The 25,746-nt window shown below is 45.5% G+C and overlaps 1 protein-coding gene across 3 annotated transcripts; it reads left to right on the top strand.

Annotated features, from left to right (window-relative positions):
• Nucleotides 1-2,361: 2,361 nt before the first annotated feature.
• On the top strand, nucleotides 2,362-25,144 carry dachc (dachshund c). 3 transcript variants are annotated; one of them, XM_088384974.1, is made up of 12 exons: nucleotides 2,362-2,936; nucleotides 3,000-3,208; nucleotides 11,715-11,824; nucleotides 14,432-14,539; nucleotides 17,227-17,408; nucleotides 17,964-18,084; nucleotides 18,164-18,265; nucleotides 21,387-21,562; nucleotides 22,330-22,480; nucleotides 22,967-23,098; nucleotides 23,276-23,347; nucleotides 24,775-25,144. In XM_088384974.1, the coding sequence occupies exons 1-12, from the start codon at nucleotides 2,610-2,612 to the stop codon at nucleotides 24,810-24,812; spliced, it is 1,728 nt and encodes a 575-aa protein (XP_088241100.1). In that variant the 5' UTR covers nucleotides 2,362-2,609; the 3' UTR covers nucleotides 24,813-25,144. The 3 variants fall into 3 exon arrangements, with proteins under 3 accessions (XP_088241100.1, XP_088241098.1, XP_088241099.1); XM_088384972.1 differs by having other exon boundaries at nucleotides 2,362-3,208; XM_088384973.1 differs by having other exon boundaries at nucleotides 2,363-3,208; nucleotides 22,333-22,480.
• The last annotated feature ends 602 nt before the right edge of the window (nucleotides 25,145-25,746 follow it).

Raw genomic sequence — 25,746 nt, 5'->3', positions numbered from 1 at the left:
ATGGATGTGTGTGATATCTTGGTCAAAAACACACACACACACACACTGAGACATCTAATCACATATCAAAACACAATGACATCGTCCCTCATTCAAAAGAGAGCGCTCACACACGCATACACACACACACACACACACACACACACACACACACACACACACACACACACACACACACACACACACACACACACACACACACACACACACAGCCTTCACTCCAAGTTGATTTGAATCATAACAGTGGCTGCCGGGACGGATTGTCTGTTCAGATTAAAAGTGTGTATCAGAGAATTAAGCAGCGTTGATGGTGGTGGCATTTCACATCCCCTCTGCAGACACAAATGCCAAAGCATCATTCTGCCCCCCCCTCTCCTTCGCACTCATATAATAACACACACACGCACACACACACACACACACACTCTCTCTTATCCAAGGCCCAGGGGCTTTTTTTAATAGAGGCAAAGCCATTCGTATGGTTTTAGCCCTCTAATGAGAACAGATTGAGTGGTATTTACACTTGATGGGCTGATCTCGCCACCTACACATTCGCAGCCACTCGTGTTCCTGCACACTGGCCAAAAGAGCCATGTGGAGTTTGGATGAATAAACAGCATCAAGTTTTTGATGGAGAAAATATGTAAGTCAGCAACATTTTGTCCGTCTTCAATGAAGGCTGAAATGTTCATAAAATAAATAAATATACAGTATATGTTTGATATGAGTTACATGAGGTACATATGTATGGCATTTTTTCTTTACATTTTTAGGAACGAACCCTTTTTTTTAAATGAACACTTAGTCCTATTACGCTACTGTATCAGTCGTGCTGGTGGTATTTAGAGAGCCAAGTAATTTTCCGGTGGCCTTTTGGTGTGAAAGAAATGATAACCACTGCACAACAACAGAGAAAAATTCCAGGTCTCGAGGCCTGCGGATCTATTTGTGCTAACCGGCGCATTGTTTGATTTAAGAGTATCTTAACGACAATAGCTGCCGCGCAAATTAAACCCATGACCTTCCTGTTGTGAGACACAGCCATTTCCCCACCAGGCTGCACGGATGGAAAAATTGCAGTAAAAGCTTCAAAGGTGAGCACGCAATCATCGGGCGGCCGCATTTGACCTATAGATGAGATAATTCGCTAATGTGGCGAGAGGTTAAACGGCACGTTTAAGGTGCGACTTGACTAATCAGCGCCAAGGGCTGCGCGCGCACGTCTCCTACAGATGGAGAGCGCCCGAGTCGTGACATTTCTATTTGGCAAAGAAAAGGCCAGACTCAGCAGGAGTTATCAAAGGCAAAAAGTAAAAAGTTGGAGTTTGCTATCTCCCCCCGCTCCCCTCGTCCCCCCGGAGATACTCATGTTAAGCATAATTAAGCAGATTTGATTAGCATCAAGCCTGGCTTCCTCTCTTGACTTTTAATGAATGTAAATCTACCATCTACATCCTAAAGATTAATTTCTGCCAATTAAAAAACACAAGAGGGCTTATTGGAGAGGGTTAGCCGGGGTGGGGTGGGTGTCTTGTCGGAGTGGGAGGGGGGAAAAAAAAGCGTCCAAGTCCTTTGAGTTGGGAGTACAGTCAGAGTTTTATCCCCCCCCAGTTGTCGTATGGCGAGATGGTCTCTGGAGATCCGTACAGGCACTCCCTCGCCGCCGAGATCATTATCAGCACAATGTTCCGTGAAAGCCACTTTGAAAGGACTGCAAGCTCCATATGGAAATGACAGCAATGTGTGTGTGTGTGTGCGTGTGTGTGTGTGCACAAGAACAGGTAAAAGGGTCAATTTGGCAAGGCAAGGTTATTGCGGACTGATTAGGAGCTTTGGATGTCTTTGCATGCCTCTTTTTCTGAATTGGTTTTAATTTGATTGAAATTCATTAGGGGGAAATACGTTTTTTAGATTTGGCTGATGTTTTACTAAATACACGTTCGCACGACTTCGCAGTAGGTTTGACAGACTTTGCCAAGTTGTCGGAATGACTTTGTTTTTTGCCAATTTCTACATATCCAACTTTCAAGAAGTAGCTCTCAGTTGTTTGTTTTTAAATAAGATTCAGATTTAGGGCATGTTTGTGCTCAAAAATAACAACTTGAATCTATTTCAAAGTATAACGTGAGCTCAAAAAGTGTTAGGAGAAGATTACAGAGGTTTTAATGTGTTTCGTGAGAAAGGCTTTGGGTGCCACAGTCAAACTTATCATCAGCATTAATAAGAATTATGAAATGTGTGTTTTGGGCGTTGGTAAAGAGGCTTATCTGAACTTTATGTAGGCTAATCATTCTATTTCTCTCGCTCTCTCTCTCTCTCTTTCTCGGTGCGTGTGAGAATATGTCCAGACTCCTCCTCTTTATGATAATGTGACAGGAGCATCTCCTTGTGTGAGACAAGCCTCCATTCCATTCCCAATCAACTATGTGATCTCTTTTCTCGCTCAAGTCTGCTCTTTGCGCTCCTTCCATCCTCTCGTCGTCGCTCCTCAGACTCCCTCAAAGCAGTCAAGCGACAAAGTTACTTTCATCGACTCCAAAGTTGACTTTTTGCTCCTGTTTTTTTGTTTGCTTTCACCGCCACCGGTTGGCTGACTCGCGCGACCCAACATGGCAACTCCAGCCCCTCCGACTCTTTTACCCGTGGCTCCGCTCGGCCACCACCCGGCGGCGAGTTCCGCGTCCCCGGCCACTCAGTCACCGCCACCTGCAGCCACGTCCGCTACTTCCTCCCCGGCTCCTCCGGCGGCGCGTCCGGCGCTGCTCCACCATTTCCGGGCGGACCTCTTACTCCCGAACGGTACCCAGTTGAAGAGCGGCGGTGTCGGCATAGGTGTCGGTGTGGTCCCAGTGTCCGGCAACGGGAACAAGCCCGTGTACGCCACGCCGTCCCCGGTGGAGAGCACCCCGCAGAACAACGAGTGCCGGCTGGTGGAGGTGAAGGGAGCCAAGCTCGCGTCGTTCACCGTCAAAGACACGGAGCTCATTTGCCTCCCGCAGGCTTTCGACGTGTTCCTCAAGCATCTGGTCGGCGGGCTCCACACCGTCTACACCAAGCTGAAGAGGCTGGACATCACGCCGGTGGTGTGTAACGTGGAGCAGGTCCGCGTGCTCCGGGGACTCGGGGCCATCCAGCCGGGCGTGAACCGATGCAAGCTCATCTCCAGGCAGGACTTCGAGACGCTCTACAGCGACTGTACCAACGCGAGGTGAGACCGGCCGGACGCAAGAGGGGTTCTGGGACGGGGAGGAATGGGGGGGTGGGTGACCCCCGTGTGGGGGAGGGGGGAGGGTCAAGGGTGAGTTTGTTTGTCAGTGATGGGGTCAACAAATCCCAGGTGACGTAATGCATTACTGTTTTTTCTGCAAAACTCCACTAAGGTACACTCCCCCCGCCCATTCCGTTTTTTTTAAACCGTCCTCCCTTATGAACTGAAAAACGTTCTTATTCCCTGCATACTTGGATCATTTTTTTACATGATAAAAGAGTGCTGTAAATACAGCTCCAGAAAATAAAACCCAAAACTTTTTCTACTTTTTTTTTCTGTAAAGCATGAAAGACAAATGGAGCTCCATATGGTTCAACGTTTGTGAATTCACCCTTTGTTTTTCCAGATTTGTTTGGGTAACCTACCGCCTGTTATTTCCAGAAACCGCACCTATTCACATTTTTGGGGAACAAATCATAACTTTTTAATATTATTTGTGTGGCAAAATATTATCTACAATATACTTGTAAGCATTGAAAGTGCTGTGAGCTTCTCTTCAAGTGCTCATAGTTTGTGGGCGAGTTATAATAATTAACATGGTCAAATCACTTTTGGGGCAGCGTCAGTTATTTACTGATTTTTGCTATCCTCAGTCGAGCGCCGTCAACTGTGATTGAATTTGAAATTTGGGAGTTATGTGGTCGTTTTGCAGTGGACCCTGAAATTATGACAATTTACTCTCATTTTATTTGCCTGTTTTGATGATCACCTGCAACAGGTTTATTGTTTCTTCTGCCTTTTTGTGGAAAAGTATTTAATCATTTCACCTGCCCCTATATGTCACTAGCATAGATAGATGAAGAAAGATGCATTATTTGTAATGACCGTGAAATTTCAAAACAGTGAAGTTGGATAATTCCGACAGGCACATCTGCATATCGCTCTGAGTGCAGAGGTTAGGAATCGCTGATTTCAGGTGAACTAACCTCCGTTTGTGTCCGGGATGCCAATCAAGTCAAGGCTGTGATCATTAAATCCTAGGTGCAGTGAACGCATCGTTGTTTCCCCTCGAAACTCCATTCTTCCAATACTGTACATACATTGAAAATTGAGTGTTACTCATGATGGCAAATTAATCCCGTAATAGGCCAGGAAATGTCATCTCCGACTGAGTGAAGCCGGTTAACTTTCTCTTTTTTGACTTGCCACATTTAATTTCTTGCTCTGTTGCTAATCATAATTTTAACGCATGATAAGAGCGCTGATGGCGTAGATAATGGACTCGAGTAATCCTCGTTGGGGAAAAAAACAACACGCAAACTTTGTCGTGTTATCGTAGGCTGTGATCTCTCGCTCTGGTTGACACACATACACACACGCACACACACACACACACGCACACACACTGACATATACACAAGCGAGCGAGCTCACGCCGAATCCAACACTGTCATTCTTAGAAATTGATTCTTCACAGAAATTAATTAATTTTCATTTGGCCCCAAGCGGCAGCTCAAATCAGGACAAGCTCACTCTGTGATCCCTTCACTCTCACTCTCTCTCCTCCCTTAATAACTCACTGTCTTATCATATCAACACTCTTTAGCCCAGAGCCTCAGAACAGAGAAGATGATTAAATGAATTCTCGGTATTTATGATGAGATTATGCAAATGAGCTGTGTTTTCGCATAGCTCCGTTGGTGACCAATCCGCGCAGGTCATCAGTCCAATATACCGCGGCGATGTCGCGATGAAGGAGGCTAAATTGGCCAGGATTTGTGGCTTCCCGGTGCCTCGCCGTTCGCCGACCGGCACGGGTTTTGCCGGCAAAAGTTTGCGCCCCCGGTTTGGGGAATTGCTATTGTGTGGTAGTTAATCCCCCGCTCCCTGGTGCGTGAATAATCCAATTTACACCTGCCACTAAATGCAGATGAGGACATGTCAACAAGGATGGGGATGGAGAAAGCTTCATCAGCCCAACTGTAAATCAACCCATCATGCCGTTGAATTCTCAAGCGGATGGCCACTAAGTGACGAGCAAACAATGTTTGCAATGTCGTTTTTTGGTGGTGTGGGACTGCGTTGCCAGGTTTGGCCAGAGGTATCGACCCTCTCTCGTCGGTGAAATCCAAAGGCAGTCTTATCTGCGTATTATCTTACGACCTTTTGACACTGATCTCATTAGATTGCACAGGTGTACCTAATATTATGGCCTGTTTTATGATCTAATTTGTGGAGTGAATAAAAATTGGAATAGGTATTAAAAGCATATGACACTAAACTCCCTTTCCACTTCCGCCACCCACACGTGAGACCCTGCAGCTAAAAAAGAAAAAAAAAAAAAGACAAAATCCAGATCTGTCTCAAGAAGTCTCTGGGGGATTTCTTCCATGTCAGGTGTTAATGGGAACGCTGTTCTACACACGGCAGAAAAGTGCACACCCTCCGCCGTGTCTCAATTATCCACACAACACCCTAACAGTCTTAAGTTAATGAGATCTGAGGAGATCACTCGTTAGGAGTCTTCAAACGACTTTGCGAGGCCTTATTTGTGCTGTTGTGTCAACTTCCCGCTGCGGTGGTCCGAATCGGCGAGCAAGAAATAAATAAAAGTTCCGAGAAGCTCTCTCTCGCAACGGGTTACTGATTAAGACGGCCCGTCACTTATTACGTGTCAGACCAGAATGGTCGCACAAGCCACTGGGACAAACAACAGCTCGCTCGGCTTTCTTTAAAGGCTAATGACGGAACAAGTAAACATCGATTTTGGACGCTTAAATGAAAGCGTTTGAAGGAGCGGTCACGGAAGTGTCCTGTTTATCCATCTTTGTCCCTTGCTTTCACCCCTGCTGTGCGCGTGCACACACACACACACACACACACACACACACACACACACACACGCACACGCACACACACGTGCACAAAAACACACATTTGCGCTCACAGTGACTCAACCATGAAGAAGGCCTGACTTTTCTCACTGCCAAAGCCTAGTTATAATTCATGTAAAGGTGGAACAACAACACACGCGCACACACACACACACACACACACACACACACACACACACACACACACACACACACACACACACACACACAAACGCACGGTCACGGCTGCTTGTTTGCTTGGCCCGGCTGGCTAAATGACATTAGTTCCACCGAGGGAACACGGCGGTGGAGGAGGCAACCCGATCCTTGGTCCTTTTCTTTGTCGCTCACAAAGGAACAGTTTCATTCTCTATTAGAAGCACACATCGGGTCAAGCTGTGTAAATGTGTGTGTGTGTGTGTGTGTGTTTGTGTGTGTGTGCGTCGTCTCTGCACGCTGGCACATAAAAGAAGTGTAATGTGACAAACCGGAGCTCTTGTTACTATTAAAAAGAAGAGAGCATGTGTCACAGGCAACACATGGTTTCGACTTTTAGACACACAATGACGTGAAACTCAAAGCGGTGCTGCCAGTCGAGGCAAATGATGCAACTTTTCTCCTTCATGTCACCTTAATTCGCCCGGTGGAAGGTGTAACGTGAACACATAGTCGTTAACATGTCTGTGTTGTGTAACGTTTGTTTGCACTTGAGCTGGAAGTGATCGCAGCAGTCACCGACGTAGCCTCAAGGAACACGTCAGTGAATAATTTGAAGAATAAAAGCACTCTATTTTTTAAATTGGTCATTATGGTGGCATGTAAACATTTCTTTTGGTAGAACTTGTAGAAAAAAAGATGAAGAACAACTAAAAATGTTGATAGAAATCTTCAACGTAATGCTAACAGTGCAATTTAGCCTACCCAGAAAGTTTCTCACGTTGAGGCCAACTGGCCCTTTAAGAGGCTGACCGCAGATGGACTGGTGCTGAAACAGAATCAGCACTTTGTAACCATGTTCTGTGTGTGTGTGCGTGTGCGCGTGTCTTTGAAGCGGGTCATTTATAAAAGAGCCAAATGTGAAGCAGGTGGAGAATAAACATGAGACCGAAGAATCTGTTATGATGATAAATGATAAATGAGATGAGGCGGCCTGCAGAGTGCAACAAAAAACGCTCTTTGTGTGTGTCGGTGTGTGGGGTGCGAGCAAGTGTGTGCGTGCGTGTGTGTGTGTGTGTGTGCGCACTTGTCGTTCTGCCTTTGTATTGCTCAACCCTCATCAACTCTCCAACCTTTTATTGTGGGGACATTTGTCTTAGCGGGGGACATTTTGGCTTGTCCGAATGAGGAAAAATGCTGGGATGAGTTCCTTTCACCCCATTAGTGTGTGTGTGTGTGTGTGTGTGTTTGTTTGTGTGCGTGTGTGAAGGTGGACTCTTCAAAGCCGAGCCCCATTGCTATACCATAACTCACTGTCAAAGTGAGCAGCATTAGAGTGAGGGGTCTTAAAAGGGGGGCATTGTGTGCGTGCGTGTGTGTGTCTTTTCGGCTGCTGTGTTTAGCTCAACTTTAACCCTGGCGCTCTTTTGATGTTGTCTTGTGAAGAGTGGGGTGACATAGGGGACCTCCGCATCATCACCGACAGCCCCTAATGGAGTGAGCACAAAAGCACACAAATGCACACACACACAGTCTTGACATCGTCTTGACCCTGGAATGTCGGAGAGGAATGCAAGGCGGTATCAGTCTCGGAAATCGGATTCTTGCCATGATCAAACGTCCTGTGTGTGTGAGTGGATGTGTGTGTGTGTCATCCTCCCTGCTCCTCTCATGACATCATCCCTCAAGCCTCCTTAATAACAATAGCACATCTCGCTTTTTCGCCTTTCGTGATCCGTCTTTGTTTTAAGAGGCAGGACGCGACGATCAATCTTACTCGGTCTGACGTTGCGCGGCGGCGGCCATGATGACGGTGATGATGGCCATGGTTATGATTTATCAGAGCCGACCGTGACGGCGAATACAAACGCGGCGTGATAAACACAGATTGAAAGGATGGGCGTCACGGGTATTGTAAACGGACGGCTAATGTATTCCAAACAAAATCTTGTGTAAGCTAGTTTTTTTTTTTTTTTTACACAAATAGTCACTTTGGTGTCAATGATGCTGATCGATCTGCACCCTTGCACACGTATCAAGTTGAAAACAGGCACACATTGTCACATGGGCTAATTAACATTTCTTTTGCTAATTTCTGCTCGCCTGTCTATGGGATTTCTCCTTAATTCCTAGCTAGCAAGCAGCTTTTTGTCACACATAGTGATATTTAGTTGAATGTTTTGGTGTTTAAACAGACAATGTGGATTTCTTCTCGATGTGTAGGTTTTAGAGTAAACTTCAACTGAGAGCGAGTACAAGCTTGAAGCAAGCACTCTTGGCCTCTTGTATGAGAGATGACAGCTGCTAAGGAACACTAGCAACAATCTGTTTTGTTTCTTCTTTATTTTGTAGATTTTGACCATTTGTGTAAAAAGATGCTTCGTACTCTTTGCAGTTGAGTAAAGAAACACTTCCGGCCACTGTGTGAGGAGCACACGCACACACACATGCACGCAGCTGCTCCCTATCAGCACCTGGTGTGAGCCTGTAGCCGTTCCACTGTTTTGACTCTCACACTTCCTCTTCTTTCATTACATCTCTCCCACTGCCGACTCGCCGGCGTGGTTTTGGCCAGATCTGTCATCTTTGTTATGTTTCCTTTCTCCTCCACCTGCGTTAAGCTCCAGCTGCCATGTTTGGCGTTTCACTTTACACACAGGTAAGCCACACACAGGACAGGACAGGACTCAATGTGTTGTAATGCCTTTTTTTTGTAACACAAAATCCGTGTGTGTGTGTGTGTGTGAATGTGTGTGTGTGTGTGGCCAGTGCTGGCATGAGGGAGGACGTCTGGGTGAGATTTTAATTAAAGTTTGAGACAAAGAGGTCATAAGCCATACACCCCCTCCTCTGTGCACACCTTACACACACACATATACACACATGCGCGTACACACACACACATAGACACACAATGCACTGTTTTCTCTCTCACCCCTCCTCTCTCTCATTCCATCCCCTCAGCTTGATGACTTTTCCATGAAAGGCTTTTTCATTAATCCTACCTCAGGGAACCCAGCGCTCTTCAACCTCACACACACACACACTTACATGAGCAACAACACACAGACCTCCCTCTGCGGGTCACTTTGATGTATCAACACACTTGAAGACTAAACACAAAATTAGGTTCCAACTCTTTTTTTTTTTTTTCTTTTCAGTGTGTAGCTGATTCTCCCCCTTCTACGCGCGCAAAGGTGTATGGAGCCATCAGCACGCACAGGCCATTAATTAGTGTGCGCAAATAAACAGTTGTGAGGGAAAGGGAAGTGGCTGCAGTAAAAAAGAAAGAGGAAAAAAAACCCAAGCATGCACTTTTGCTGTCTTATTTCCCTCCAGTGGTGCTTTTTGTCTCATTTGAAGTGTGTGCTATCAGTTGAGGGCGCTTTAGCTTCAAACTAGCCACCTAAAAATATGTATCCTGCTTTTGTACTGCACAGTATGTCACTACATGCACTGTAAAAATAAAGTAGGAACTCCCAAAGTTTATTTTACGTTGAGCTACTGAATTTAGTCAGTCGTAAAAGGCAGCACTGCACTTTTTGTTTTGTTTTGAACCTAAAACAAAAATATGTGAACGATGAATATTTCAGTAATATCGATATTCTGGAATACTGGGTAAAACTTTAGGGAGCTGATGGTTATGTTCATTCACTTTTCATTATTTCTTGTGAAAGAAGTTTTGAAATTCAAACAACTCTGAAGTCAAGCAGCCTGTCAGCATGCACTGCCTCCCAAAAAGACTTCATGACTTTACTTTGTTGGCAAATGTGAGTACATTTGCCAACAAATCCCTTTAGCACATTCCTGTGCGAAAACCTCAATGTGTTTCTGTGCCGCCGGCCTGTGCGTGTGTGTAGGAGTATGTGTGTGTGATATCTGATGTCAGCTGTCACATCCCAGTCGGTCTGGGCCCATAATAAGAGACAATAATAACAACTCATTAAAACCGAGGGCAGGAACTGTGGAGCTCATCGGCTCATCAAATTAACCTTTGAGCACTTCATATACACACATATTGCTTGGAGCTGCCTCACTTGCACACACTCACACACGTGATGGAGCTACCTGTTTTTCTCTCAGTTAGTGGCTACATAATCTTTCTGTCTTCCACACACACACTCGCCTCACTCGCAGTCAGTGGGTGTGTCAACAGGGGATTGGTCCTTTCTGCCGGGTAATTGATGAATTATATGCAATATGCAAATGAGGCACCATTAATCTCCTGACTGACAGCTTCGTTTATGGGGCCTTAATGACGGCCGGATTAGATTCTAATTAAAATCTGCTCAAAGACACCCCACGCTAGGAAGCGGCTGCCGCTCGTCTCTCGCCCTCTCGCTCTCCTTTTTTTTTTAAATCTCTCGGACCCTCCTTCCGTATATTTCATCTCTCCCTCCTCTGCACACTTTGGCTGGCCGGGCTCCCTCTTTTAATATCCCTCCTCGCGGGCATACATGCACCCACGGGCTCGTGTTATGAAGTGTGTAGTATGAGGGGAGATGAGCCGCGCTGCTTGTCATTAAGCCTGATGCGGCCCGTGTCATTCCCCCTGTCAGGACATTCACACCGTTTAGTCAGAGCCCAAGTGATGTCTGACAGCTTTTCGCCAACTCCGCGCCCCCTCGCCAACCCCCCTGGCCGGCCCACAAATAGGATTGATTGAGCATGTCCGGCCCAATCGTGGACCGTGCTGAAGAATGCGCGACGTGACGTCAGGATTGCTACACCAGCCGGGCTCAGACGTCATCCAAAGTGGTGGCGCACAACGTTTTACATCTAAAAAATTACTTAGAGCTCCAATCATTATGACCAGCATCGAAATACAGGCCAAAGTGTTCATTATAAACAAAGGCAGAAGTTTTACTTTTAAAAAATGTATTTAATATCAGCAAACTTTGTATTCGAATGATCGCAGCATCGCCTCTTGCTAATCTGCTCAAAATCACCACGACAACTTGTAAGGAGTCAAAAAATAGTCAAGTGGTGTTCTAGCACAAAGTGATGACATGCATAAAGGCGCTTGAGCGCAGTTGAGTGCTGGTCAGTGGGGGACGATGCAGCGAAAGGCAAACTGGGCTCAAGACAATTGGCCCAGCGTGAGTCTGCTCCAGGTAAGAAAAAATTGAAAAAAAAAAACAACAACAACAGAGCAACAAATGGCCAAGTGAGACAAGAAGGAGTAGTGGGCGAGCACACACATTTAATAAGCACACAAATGAACGAGTAAGCTGAACAGTAATGAGGCGCTTTATTGATGCCATGAGGGGCAAACTCCTTTTTTTGCTTTGCTCGTACTTACGGGGGTGGGAGGGCACGTTTGCTTTTGCTTCCAGGAAAACACTCACATTTCACTTGTCAAATTTTATAGACTTGAAGGCCACTTTTGGTACAGATGGGCGGGCCACCCATCTCAGTCTTAGCAACAACAACAAAAAAGCACCAAAGTGACTAACGAGCGATGTTGTGCTCCGCAGTTCGAGGCCTGGCCGACCGCCCAAGAGGCTGCAGACGGTGACTGACGGCGCCGCTCACCACATGCTGTCCCACGGCGGTCTGATGCACGCCGGGATCATGCCTCCCGCAGGTGACCACCCAGCACTCGGCGCTATTACCTGCAAAGCAGCAAAACACACACGGGAACCGTAAAATGTCACACGCACGTTTGGAGACGTGTGACACCAGTTACGCATGTCGGTGATCCCATTGCCATCAAGAAAAAAAATATTTATTTATTTATTTATTTGTATTAAATAAACCAATTTTCTTCATTATAAATAAATAAATAAATAAATAAATAAATAAATAAATAAATAAATAAATAAATGCACATCCTCCTGGTCCATATTGGTATGCTTGTAGGAGTTTGGTGTGGATGAATTCCCAAAGGGACTAAACATTTTTGCTTCTTGTTTTGCACAGGTGTCCCAATACTTGTGATATAATCCACATTTCCCTTTTTGCAGTTTTGACATGATTGCCAATGAATAAATCTAATAATTGGCAGCCGTCAGGTTGAGAACAATAGCGGATTGGCCAAATGTCAGCACAATGATTTAGTGGCGTGAACGTGAGTCGTTAGGTGGCCCACGATTGCCTGACGACCAGTCCAGTTACCCCGCCTCTGCTCAAAGTGGGCTCCCCTGTGATCCTAATGATGACAAGTCCCATAAAAAATAAAAGTATGGAGGTCGCTTATATGCAGAACACATTTTGGCTGAGGTGACATTGGCGACCCATCACCCGCACAAGGAGAAGGACGAGGGGGCGGAGTTGAATGAGGTGACTGATTAAAAAGATTAACACACACTTCTGACACCTCAGATAAAAAAAAAAAAAAGTTGGAAGGTCTACTTTTTTCCCCCCGAGATGAACTACAAAGTTCACAAAAGTCTTTTGTAATCTTCAAACCTGCAAAACTTGTGAGCTATTAATTATCTGCCACCATGAACAACTTCAAAATAAAAGCATGGTGTGTATTTCAATTTGCAGTTGGCCTTTTTGCCATATTGGTGTTGCCTTACCGTCAAAGAGGAAAAATATCAGAATCAGCATCTGCCTCAAAAAATCCATATTAGTCGGGCTCCAGAAGTGCTTTTTTAAATCAGTCAAAAGCCTCCTAAAGGTCGTATCATTGCGCCTTGTTATTAAACTGGTGTGTGTGTGTGTGTGTGTGTGTGTGCGTGTGTTTAAAAGGAAAGGCAGAAAAGTAATTGTTGGCACCTGACCGATCTCAAAGCTGCCCTTGTCTTTGTGTCGTCTCTGCGAGCTGATCTTTTTATTCTGCTCCTCAAAAGATTTTCTATTAGCCGCCACTTCCGTCGCTGTTGTTCAAAGGGTGTGTGTGTGTATGTATGTATGTGTGTGTGTTGTGTGATTGTTGCTCTCTCTGGGAAAAAAAAAAAAGCCTTCTCGTTCCCACCTCAAGGAGAGTGCACGGCGGCAATGTCAGCGCTCGTGATTAGAGGCAGGCCCACATGAGAGAGAGGAAGCCAAAGTGAGAGAAAGGCAGAGACAGGACATTTGAGCGTAAAAAAAGGCGGCGGCCGTCGTTTGATGTGATCCCCTCCTTAGTGTCTCCCTCACACACACAAACGCAACATGGCGGCGGGGCGGCCCGCTGTGATGCTGACATTTTGAAAAGGTAAAAGTAAGGCGAGGAAAAAGGGCAGCGGAGAAGATGAGAAGAGAAAAGGGGACAATTTGTCGTGGTTGTCGGCGTTTTTGGTGGGACAGAGCATCTTTTGTGTGGAGGAGGAGGAGGAGGAGGAGAAAGAAAACAACCGAGCAGTTGAGCTCAGTGCTAACGTTTGGACATCAAGATCAGGAAATGAAGACTTACGGCTTTGTTTGTATTTCCTCGCTGGTGTTTGCACAGTTGTCCACTTTTAATAATTCGCCGTGTTTGTTCGCATTAACTAGCGCAAGACATATTTAATTGTATGACTTTGAAAGGTTGCCCTCGCGGGGTCAAAGGACTCTCCGAGGTTCAGAGAAGAAATGAAATGGTGTTCCGCTCTTGTCTTAGAAGGCAAAAAGAGTCCAACCTTGATTTAAAAAAAAAAAAAGAAAAAAAATCTCATTTCTTTCCAAATGCTGTGTTGCGCGTGTGGGGGAGACGAATGTCCGTCTTGATTCCCTGCCAAACGAAATGAGTGGTGCACCCGAGCGGTCGCAATGAATGACGACCAGCAGTGGAGCTTCATCTTCCAGCGGGGCCATTGATCCAACTGCTATTGATCGCCTTTCCTCTCGCCCCAGCTTAAGGAGGTTATGTTTAGTTACATCAGTGTGCCTTTCATGGCGTATTTCATGCAACTTCCTGTCTACCGTTTTTGATGCGCAATAGATGGAAAAAGTAGGGCCTGGCCGATGATGTCAGCTACATTTTCAAAAGTCATTATTATTTTGAATAATGCTTTACAGATTAAATGTCAATACCTTCCCGTGACGTTTGGTTTATACATAGAGATGCACTTAAGAAGCTTCAGTTCACAATTTGAATTTAAGATTCATTTTTAAAGGACAAAGTAACAAGCTGTTTTCAACACAGCGCCATCTGCTGGATGTGGTGGGGCACTGCCCATTCATGCAAATTTGGCTCTGCAAAAAAGAAAAAAGAAGTGCTGTCTTTTAGATCTAAAATTCCGATGGAGGTCAATTTCACTTGTCTTGCTTTTATCTGTTGTCGCAGATCTGTCCGCCCTGGCTAAGAAGATCAAACTGGAGATGGGTGGTTACCATAGCAACCAGCAACATGGCGGCCACAACGGCGAGAATGGCGACCACAGTCCTGGATTGGGTCGGTGTCATTTATCTCTTTTTGTCCACGCACACAAACATGAAGGCGCAGACACTTCTTTGGTTACTCGGTTACAACATGCCGCACAATTTACGTCACTGTGCTGTCAAAACGAATCATGCATCTGTGTTTACATGCTGCTGATTGGACGCAGGATGTGACATCATCATGTTTCCCCTAAGAGGGAAACGTTCACTTACAATTTAAATTGATATCAAGACCAAGTTTGTAGCTCAGGTTCTATGGTGAGCTGGATCTTATTTCAGAAAGATGCACCCTGGATTGGTCGCCAGACAAAGGCAGGCCACATTTTGAATCTTCAAACAACCTCGCATGCCTTTTTTTTTTGCAATGTCAGCGAAAGCAGGGAAGCACTTCATATTATAGCAATGCGGACCGGATTAAAAAACAGAGTGGGCCGTAGGTGGCCACGCCTGGCGTGGCGTGCTTTGCCCACCGAGATGGACTGAGCGCGAGATAGAGAGCTGACGAAGATGAGAGGCCGAAGCCCAATCAATAGCTTTCTCTCTAATTCACTACCTTGAATGCAAACGACAAACGGACGGGCAATCGATGGCGCAACACACACACACACGCTCACAGGCCGGATGCGCCGCTCACCCCTCCCCTCCCCTCCCGCACACCTCACCCCCCTGCCGTTATCGACAGGTTAAAGCGACATCAGTGTGTTTAGACAGATGACAGGGCTTATACGGAGGCCTGTGTGGAATACACTATCAATCTGGAACGCCACATACACACACGTACAGACGTATAGTTTAAATTATGCGTCCCTTTCTATGTTGCCTTCATTACTATTATTAGTTTCTATTGAAGGGTTTTTTTCAGGTCCTCGCGTCCGCTCGTAAGCTTTGTTTACCAGCGCCGATAGCATCTGTGTGGACTTGGGTGGCATGGTTACCACCACCCATTAGAAACCTGTAAAGCTTAATCACTCTTAATGCTACAGTCAAGTGGAAACACACACACATGCACACGACATTTTTTTTTTTTCTTTCCCCCATAGCGCCACCCACTGCCTTATGGGAAGTGCGGGACCCCAACTTGGGCTGGAAGCAGCACAAAGGCGGTTCTCACACGCACACAAATGCTGACACCTTTGCGCGTGCAAACCATTTGTGCGTTTAACAAGATCTTCTGGGAAATGTTTGTTTACAGTAATGGTTTGTTTGGATAAACAGAAGAGCGCTACTTTGACTTGTGATGTTTTTTAATGAAACATAAGAGAGAGCAATGGGAGGGCCAAAGAGAAGTAGGGGGAAGGTGCGAGTGAGAATGAAATGATAGCAAGAGGTGGTGACAGAGAAGAAAGCAGCGGCTGTTTGTCTCCATCCGCTCACCTTTTCTTTTGTTTGGAAGCATGCAGTACGACAAAAACACGCACAACCACAAACATATTTTCACTTACTCACTGGACACTTTTGCACTGAAAGTAGTTGGATGAATCAGCAAAAATCAGGAGATTATAGTGTCATTTTTTTTTGCCTCTTGACATTCATTCCATAGCCCCCCTGGAAAAATATCATCAAATAATTGGCCAATTTTTGCCGACCTTTCTCTCTTTTGTAAGTTAAAGTGTTGCAAAAAAGTCAGTTCACATCTTTATTGTTGGCAGCGTAAGCAAGTCTTCCTTCCTTCCTTCCTTCCTTCCTTCCTTCCTTCCTTCCTTCCTTCCTTCCTTCCTTCCTTCCTTCCTTCCTTCCTTCCTTCCTTCCTTCCTTCCTTCCTTCCTTCCTTCCTTCCTTCCTTCCTTCCTTCCTTCCTTCCTTCCTTCCTTCCTTCCTTCCTTCCTTCCTTCCTTCCTTCCTTCCTTCCTTCCTTCAACTCTTCATCACTTTTGCCTTCCTTCTTGGTTTCCATCCATCACTTACTGTCACTTGTATGCTCATTTGTCATCCTTTTCACATCCTTCCTTCCTTCGTTTCCTCCCTCTCTTCCTCTCTCTCTCTCCTTTCCTCTCTTTCTTTCATTGTTCTTCCTTCATTCCCTCTTCATTGCTTTCACATTATTTATGACAATTGTGCAGAAAGGCGCCTAACATTGTGTTCTTCCTGCCCTCCTTTGTGTGCATAATTACCCATCATGCCTTGCTGGCCCAGCACCAGCACTGCCATCAGCTTCTTTTGTTCCACTTCCTCGCCGTGTGTGTCTTTTGTTTTTGCTTGTGCCTTTATTAAATGATAAATATTTATGTCAAACCTCTACCCCCCCAACGGAATTGTTTGTGTTTTGGACCAGAGGGACGTCAACAAGCCACAGGGGTGCTGTTGAGAGAAGGGATTTCCCTTTAAAGCCGCTCAATTCTCGACTTAAAGAGAGCTTTGTGAACAATAGATTGGCTGCGGTGAGATGAGGTGCGCTTCTTGGAAGTGGTGAAAGCACAGCGGAAAATCAAAAGGGACAAGTGGTGGTTTGACACCGGTGAGGCGGACAGTGAGAACATCATCACGTTTTCGTCTTTGTGCTCTGCTAAGCACAAGAATATCATTGCATCGCAACTAACTCACAACGTTTTGACATTGCAGTTCTGGTTTTCTGGAGTCCTTGAATGGGTTCACAATCTAGCAGTCACAAGACTTCCTCCTCAGAGTTTGCTGAAGGTTCCTCTTATGAGTGGAGGGGAAAAAAGATAAGTGTGTTCATCTTGTTGTTTTCTCCCTCTCAAGTTCTGGACCAGCTGCCCTTCATGATGATGTCACATCCCCTGATCCCGGCCAGTCTGGCACCGGCCTCCGTTTCCATGGCGATGGGCCAGATGAATCGCCTAAGCACGCTGGCCAGCATCGCCAACATGGCGCAGCTCCACCACGCCAACCCCGCTGCCCGGCCCCCCGCCTCCGTCATTAAGGTGAAATCATGTCGCAGCGCAACCGTCTTGGTCGAATGCTCCCGCAGAACAAAAGTGTTGCCAAGTTTTATTTTTTCAGTGTATTAAAAGCACTGGGCTGTTTTTGAACAGGACTACTTTGGTGTGCCTCCAAATAGATGCAGCAACTGACATGCTGCGCCCAAAAGGTTCTATTTTTCCATGCACAAAAAAAATTGTTCCCTAAAGATTCATTAAACTTAACTCTCTGTAATAACACACGATTATTACACATGACTCAAAAGTTTGACATCACATTTTAAGAAGAAGGAAAAAAAGTTGACTCCTGATTGCAAGGAGGAAGACTGTTTTCGAACGGCTCGCAGCTTCCAAGACTCGTGGCAGTGCTCCCAGTTGTCCTGGGAAAAACTTTAGGGCAACATCACAGTTTCCATCTTTAGATACGTGACTGGCCACTTCATTAGGTACACCTGGCTCATGTTGCGGTTGTCTTGCGAAATGAGAACGGATTCCGATTTGGGTAAAATTGAATTGTGAGTTTCATCAATGTCTGTCGATCCTCCGGTTTTACCGTAGGAGCGAATGCACGACGACAGCCCCTCCCCTTCCCCCTCGCTGGAGGAAGCTCAGCTGTCATCCAATCACAGCAGCGTGTCCAGTTCGCCTTCTCACATAGACCGTGCCGCAGAAAACACACGTATGTACTGACGCCATTGTTTCCCTCAAACAATCACCAATAAATGCAAATATTTACATGCTAAATGTTTTGATTTCAGACCAGCTCCTCGATGGCGTCACTTTAAGTCACTGCATGTTGGCACAGTCGGGCCTGAGAGAAGTCGACTCGATGGAAAGCAAAAGGGGGCGCACTGACAAAGGTAAGATCGGCTTACAAAATCTGAAAGAAAAGCGGTTCGGTTAAAGAAGTGTTCAACTCTAGTGCTCAGACAACACGTCCAACATCCACTTTGGGTCAAGGATTTTTTTTTTTCCCGAGATATTCTTGTCACAGCCATTAATCATTTGCAGATGCTTAATCAGTAATGATTATTCCGCAGACAAATCAATAAGCAGACAACAAAGCCTGCCAATAGGAGGTTTGGATACTTTGAATAATCCATGCAAACACCGCGTCCTTTGCAGGATCTTTGAAAACAGGAACAAACTCTTTCATTTATTTTGAAAACTTGTCAGGATTGAAATTAAGGTTTCAAGGCGGTGCGGGCGACGTCATTTGTGGATAATGGCCTTCTGCTTCCCCTATTGAGAGCAAAGGTGGAAAATTCCGTTCGACGGCCATTTTGCGGGGCGGCGGCCTAACGAGCCGGGCGGCGCTCCCGGCCTTCATCTGCATAACGACCCGCCTCCCTGTCGTTAGGGCCCCAGCATCGGCGCGGCGCTGCAACGTCAGTTTGTTTGCTTCTCTCTGTCCGCGAGCTTTGCATTAGCTTAATGAGGACTGCTCAAGGACAAACAGTCAGCAAAAAAATAAAGACGGGAGCGCCTGTGCAAATGTATTCTAATGCCGAATCACATTATTCCTGAAATCAAATCTCCCAAATCACAAAGGCGTCCTCAGGTATGTTTTTTTTTTTTTGACGGGGGGCTGTCAGGTCGCCGTGAACATATTGACAAAAGCAGTGACGGTGACGCGCAAAGGCCTCCTTCGGGCGGCCGCCGCATTTATGCAATTGACTTTGAATTGATTTTCCCGCATGCAAATGAAGCTTGCGTACATTTGCCGGATTACATGCGGATCGAGGGGGGGGGGTAAAGTTTTCAAAGGGCACGTCGGCGCTGTCATTCTGTCAATCTATTGTGCTTGAATCTGCATGCGTGTGCGTGAGAGAGAATCAGATTTGGCTGTGTGTGCTGTTTCGCGCGCTCTTTGAACAACGTATCCATGCAGCAAAGATCAGAGGCCATCCCTGACACCTCACTCCCATTAACCAAACATCAGCAGAATTTTATTCTATCTCTGCCCCCCCTCCCCGCCCTCACCTCTATCCTTCCCTCTCTTTTTCTCTCTCTCTCTTTCTCTTTCTCTCTCGCTCTCTCTCGCTCTCTCGCTTCCACTGACTGGCAGTCTTCACGTGGTGATGCTCGATGCCCCCTGGGGACGGCCTGGAGAGGAATAAGAGTGCAGGAAAAAAGAGCAATGAAGTTTAAGAGGAGGAGGGGGGAGAAAACAGACAGTGACCTTGGTTAGGGAGATGGGTAAATGATCAAACGGGCCCGCAGATGCGTGTGTGTGTGAGAGAGAGGGAGAGCGGGAGTGAGGTAAAGTAGGCGTAAAACAGTAACTCAATAAAGGATCAGTCACATCCAAGGAGCCTGGGGAGCCCACGCTGCTGACTGCGCACTTCAGCGGGCTATCAGTATGTGTGTGCGTGAGTGTGTACGTGGACGTATATGTGTGTGTGAGCCACAGGAGTGTCGTTGGATGCCCTCCGCTGAGCTCGCCAGCACCTGCTAATTACCTTTCTCTGCAGAGCAATACTCTTAGCTAGAAAGTAATAGACGACGGTGTGTGTGTGTGGGGGGGGGGGTGATGCTTCTCATCTGTGAAACACCTTGAATGTGACAGTTGCCAAGACATGAGGCCGTGGCAGGCACTTTTTTTTGGGATGGGTTGAAAGATGCTGCGGTCAGCTAAGTGGAGAAAACACTGTCATTTGTCACATATGGATGAGAGAGAGAGAGGGGAAAATGGCAGAATATCAAAGTGCATGTTTAAGCTCCACGAACCCTCCACGGACACTCCCCGAGCCAAAAAAAAGTGTCTGACGTGAATTTGAAAAAATGGCACATCTTCATTTTCAGCACCTCACAACACAGATGGCAAAGTACACACATGGTGAACTTAGTAAATCCACGTGCTAAATGACACTGCTATAAGTGGAATTATTTATTCAATCCCTTGAGTCAAACTAAAAAACTGCAGACAATGTATATAAAGATCTTGACTAGTGACATCCTAGGTGAGTTTTAAATGTTTGAAGATAATTGTTGAAAACAGGACTGACTGCGCTAAGCTAGCGACATGCCGACAATGCGTCTTCACTGCAGGATACAGATTACGGAGCAGCTCAGTGTTGTCCTTTCAAATTCCAAGCAAGGAGGTGACCAAGTGGAGCCACTTGCCTTTTGTTAGCGTACAAGCTAGCTTATAGCTAGCGCCTAGAAAGCTAATGTTTAAAGTCCCAATGACATTAGAAAGATCTCTTTTTCCCCAACGTGTGCTTTGACCCATTCACAGCTTTATTTTCAATTATTCTCTACTTTTTTGGAATCATTTGTCCGCGTTGTGAGCGCTGCGCGTCTCGGCCGGCAGTCTGTGACGACCAACCCATTTCCACTTTGTTACTTTGCGCCGCTGCCATGCAGTAGGCACACACGTGCTCCTCACGTGTACAAACAGATGGTCATCCATAATGCAGCTTCTTCTTCTTTGCTGCTTTTTATGGCCACGTCAAGCTGTGATGCATTATCAATCGGCGCACTGCCACGCCGTAAAAAGAGAAATCCTAAACCGGGACAAAAGATTAGTGTAAACACCCATTTAATATGTGCTTTTATGTGTTTACAAGGAATTCACTCAACAAATTAGAAAGCTGTAAATTATTCAAATGTGTTGCGGAGAACCAAAATAGCATCTGGCCGAATTTGTTCAACAGTGTGCAGCTCGCTCGCGTTGGTCACAAGAACAAGACTTTAATTCAAAAGTACTTTACGCAGCAGCTGTCAAAATGCGGCCCGTCCTCGTAAAAATGCTTTACGGGCAGAATGAGAAAATGTCTCTGTGATTTATTTGGGAGAGCCTCTCTCTCTTTTTCTTCTTGAAGCTGCAGAGCGTTTGTTGAATTTAATTACAGGTGAAATATAAATTGGAAAGCAGTCGACTACCATGCTTAGCATGACATCAGGTTTTGGTATCACGTCTTTTGTTGATTTGTTCTCTTTGAGGGCCTGAGAAATGTTCCCCTCAATGTGTGTCAGAATCCAACCCGTTGGCCGCTGACAGACAAGTGTACCAGCACCCCCCGCTGAGCCGGGACGGCTGCGAGAAGGCGCCGCACCCGGCGGGACACAAGCTCCCGGCAGGTCTCCAGCACGCTCCCTTCATCTTCCCGGAAGGCTTGTCCTCCATAGAGACCCTGCTCACCAACATCCAGGTGAGGCTCTGCCGGGGCTTTGTTGTCGTTATTATACTCGGAGATGAATAGAAGGGCGACTTTAGAAAGAGCGCCAATGGTTAAATAACAGAGTAGGCGGACATTTAGAATATGGTTAACTTGCAATGGGCGTGCGCTGACCTGCTTCTCGCGTGTCTTTGTTGTGGACGAGTCACCGCCAGATTGGTTTTCACTCTGTGAAAAAGGAAAAAAAATCTTGACTCAGGGAAAAAATGATACTTTAGACTTTTATTTTTATTTATTTTTTATAAATAAAATGTTAAGAAATCGAAAATGGGAATGACATCAGAAGTCTGCCTACCCATTGTTAAAAGAAAAACAAAATCATCCAAATTTTTTTTATTGATGGCCAAAAAGTAAAACCACCTTCCTGAAAAATTCCCATTGAAATATTTGTTTTGCTTTTTAGAAGAAAAAAACCCGACTTGTTTTATTATGTAATGCTGCAGTATATTTGTTCAGGTGAAATCTCTTCAATCTCTTTAATTTATTTATATTTTGCAAGTTTCAGCAAGTGTCTAACATGATGTGGTACTTGCATGGTGACACAACAGAAAGTCTTTTTAGTTATTAAGCGTGGCTAAAATTCTTACCGCCGATTTTTGTGAACAATTCCCACCTAAGCTCGTTTATAAATTCCTCTTTTGGAGCTGTGAGTGGCGGTCGGCAAATGTTTAGCGTGGCTCCCGGCCGTTGGCGTCCAGCGTGTAACCTGTTGTTGATGTGCGCCTGTGTGTGTCTCCAAGCAGGGTCTGCTGAGGGTTGCCATAGAGAACGCCCGGGCGCAGGAGAAGCAGGACCACCTGGAGAGGACCGAGCTGAAGATGGAACTGGTGCGCGAGCGTGAGCTGCGAGAGACGCTGGAGAGGCAGCTGAGCATGGAGCAGAAGAACAGAGGTAGCCGAAAATTCACTGCAACATAGTTCCACAGCAATAAGAAGCAACCACATAGCAGCAAAACACTGCTCTTCTCTCAAAAAGTGTCTTAACCCACTTTTAGCTATTTATGCAACATGGGAGAAGAGTAATATCCTTAAACATAGTCATGCGCACGCTGCTGTCGACCACAGCTCACACTCACGCTAAGACTTGATGTCACGTGCTGCCCTACAGGGCCCCGCCTAAAATTAATACTGTGTTTTCTACTGCAATATTTGTGTTCAAATATGTCTACAATGTGGCTAAAAAATATGTTACCATAAGTTCAAGCGTGTAAAACAGAAAAGAGCTAATCCATCCCAAACAGTGAGCGAAGCAACGCTGACCTAATGCATGATGATCTCACCTGAGTTTTCATGATATGATGTCAGCCTGCACATGAGCCAAAACAAATAGATGGCTTCATGGCTATCACTTTTGTCCTCCTCCTGTCCTTTCTTTCAGTTCTCATCCAAAAGCGACTGAAGAAAGAAAAGAGGAATAAGAGGAGACTTCAGGAGGCCTTGGAGGAGGAGGTGAAACTTCGAGATCAGGCGGAGCACAGCTTCCTGCAGCACGCCGCCGGCGCGCTCCCGGGTACGCCAAAAACACTAAGCCTCTTTTTTTTTTTTTTTTTTTTTTTTTTTTACATAAATGTCAACAAGCGTTTACTGGCGACAGCATGGACTGTTCATTAGCTTTATAATTGACTTCCTTTATTCATTAATGACCAAAGCGCAGCACATCAATCATCCGCCGCCTCTCTCCCGACAGAGTCTGCAAGCCAGGACGCGGACGTTGTCAAGCTGGAGGACGACAGGATGGACGTTAAGACAACAGTGCAAGGTGCCAAACAAAAGAACCATCCAGCTGCGAATCACAACAGCTTGTGTCCTTGTTAGCCGGCTTGAACTCAACTAGGATGTCATGTATGCTATTGTAGGCGCACACAAAAAATAACACAAAGGATTATAATAGTTTGACATTGAAAATCAAAATAAAAAAGTAGAAATAAAATGTAGCTGCAAACAGGCAACCAAATGAAGCTCCCACACAACAAGGAAGTCATTGATCATTTTTGCCCACTCGATGCCTCGCTGATCGGTCTGCCGGAAGATCATTTTGAGTGATTTTTTTTTTTTTTTCTCGCACAGGGAGCACTTCTGAGAAACACGCCGCGCTTGACTGCTCCTTGGGTTTTAATGCACTGCGACGTTTAATATATTTATTATTTGTCCCACGTTATTGTCCGTGCGACCATTGGATTAACAAGCGAAATGCCACGTGTTAGACAGACAGGGAGTGAGAGAAAAAAAGCCAGAGTTCCTGGCAGCGGACCACCTACGCCCCCCACACAAGCCCCCCCTCCCCTCCCCAATGGACCGGACCCCCGGCCGGCCGCAGCAGACAGCGAGCTTGTTCCAAGACGCTTTTTTTTTAATTGAACGCCAGTGAAGCAAGAAGAGAACTGGCCACTAATTAACGGCTGTCTTAATTGTTCTCGTGATGAGTTTGTTTGGACATCATTTGCATAATTAACACCCAGTAATAAATCATTTAAAGGGGAATTGTCTGTCAGACGGCGGGGGCAAGATGCGCTTCCTTTGTGCCAGCAAGTTTAATCGTGCAGAAAAAGGGGATCAAACGCCTTGAAGAAAAAAAAAAGGCCTTCAGTTAAACCTTTCTTATGAACTGTTTTTTTTTTTTTTTATTCCTGCTCTTCAGTTGAAGCGATGCAGGACCCTTGTACGATGTTCATCACGCTAATGAACTGATGGCACAAAGCACATTCTGCTATTAGGAAGTCCATCTTTTTTCTGTTATATTCACTCCTGTGCTCAGAAAAAAAAAATCCTATTGAGTTTCCTCCCTGTATTATCCGCACATTCATTTGAGACAACGAGGCACTCTAATGGGCCCGAGCCCTTGTCCACACGCTGACTGTCAAGTCAAACCTTTCCTAATAAATTAAAAATAGAGAAATCAGCCACCAACACCAGACTTCTATCGTAACAGGACGCAGAAGGGTTTTTTTTTGGGCCCATTCCAGCGCTCATACTTTGATCAACTCCACCCGGGGAATTTTCCCCAAATGAGCCGCTATCTGTAGCAGGTACCCTGGCCAGATGGCCGGCGTTATATTGTGAAGCATTTTCTGCTTACGTGGTCTAATGCAGGCAGACTTACGGCATCAAATTTGATGATCATTTGGAGGATTCGCTATAAAGCCGCTCAAATTAATCTCGCCGCCTTTCTTTCCGTGTCTCTTTCAGAGGGCCGAGTATTCCTGCAGACAGCCGGCATGTATTGAAATCAAGATGGCGGACACCTTTAAACTTTTCCACTCTTCTCTACCTTTAATTTATTGCATTTATCACCCGATCCCGGACAGTAGTAAGAGCAATTCCTTTATTCCGATGATGTGTTTGTTTGTGTTTCTTTCGATCGTCGACGGGGAGCGTAGTTGTTTTTTGTTTGGGCTCAAGCGATCAATACAGCTTGAGACCCAGCCGTGTACATATCTAGTCAATGCTTTTTGTTCTTATAATCCAGAAAAGGCATGTTGTATAGTCAGTACATGTATGGTGTATGTTATGCAGTAGGCCAGTTTGACAAAACAATACAAATACTTTTTAATATTAAGATTTGTCTGCATTATTCTTGCCATATACATTTTCTTTTTGTCTATGTATGATGATCCTAAATTTAGTCTGGGCCCCAAAACAGGTGAGCTGTGACATTGTGGCGAGCTGAGCCTGTGGGTACTGTGACGTCAATTTTAGTCAACGGCAGGTAGCAGTAGAGGACAAAATAGCAGCACCCTGAAGTGAATAAATATCACAATATTGATCAGATTAGCGTGTTTCGACAAGCAAGCAAAAAAAAAGGATTGCAAAGAAACTTGACGTCCGTTTAAATATTTGTACTTTGTAACTGGGTGTGATAAGGTATGGATTTTTCCAAATGTGCCATTTCCTGGTACATTTGACCCACTGCGTGCTACTGTACTTTGTGTCCTCCTTAGATACGCAGTGTGACTCACAAATGCATTAACAAATGAGTCATCACCTTTTTTGGATGACCACCTCGGAGTCAGTCGCTGAATGGAAAAGCTTTAGTGTGTCCTCATTGGGCACACTTCTACTGTTTCACACTCTTTCACATGCACACACAAAGTAACATTGTCCTGCCGAGAAACGTGTCATGGAAAAGATAAATGGAGGATGAAGCTAAGGTGACAGGCC

Source organism: Syngnathus floridae, chromosome 9, assembly GCF_059516105.1.
Source record: "Syngnathus floridae isolate MCC-2025c chromosome 9, RoL_Sflo_1.0, whole genome shotgun sequence".
Taxonomy (NCBI): Eukaryota; Metazoa; Chordata; class Actinopteri; order Syngnathiformes; family Syngnathidae; genus Syngnathus; species Syngnathus floridae.
This window is presented reverse-complemented; position numbering and strand designations above follow the sequence as displayed.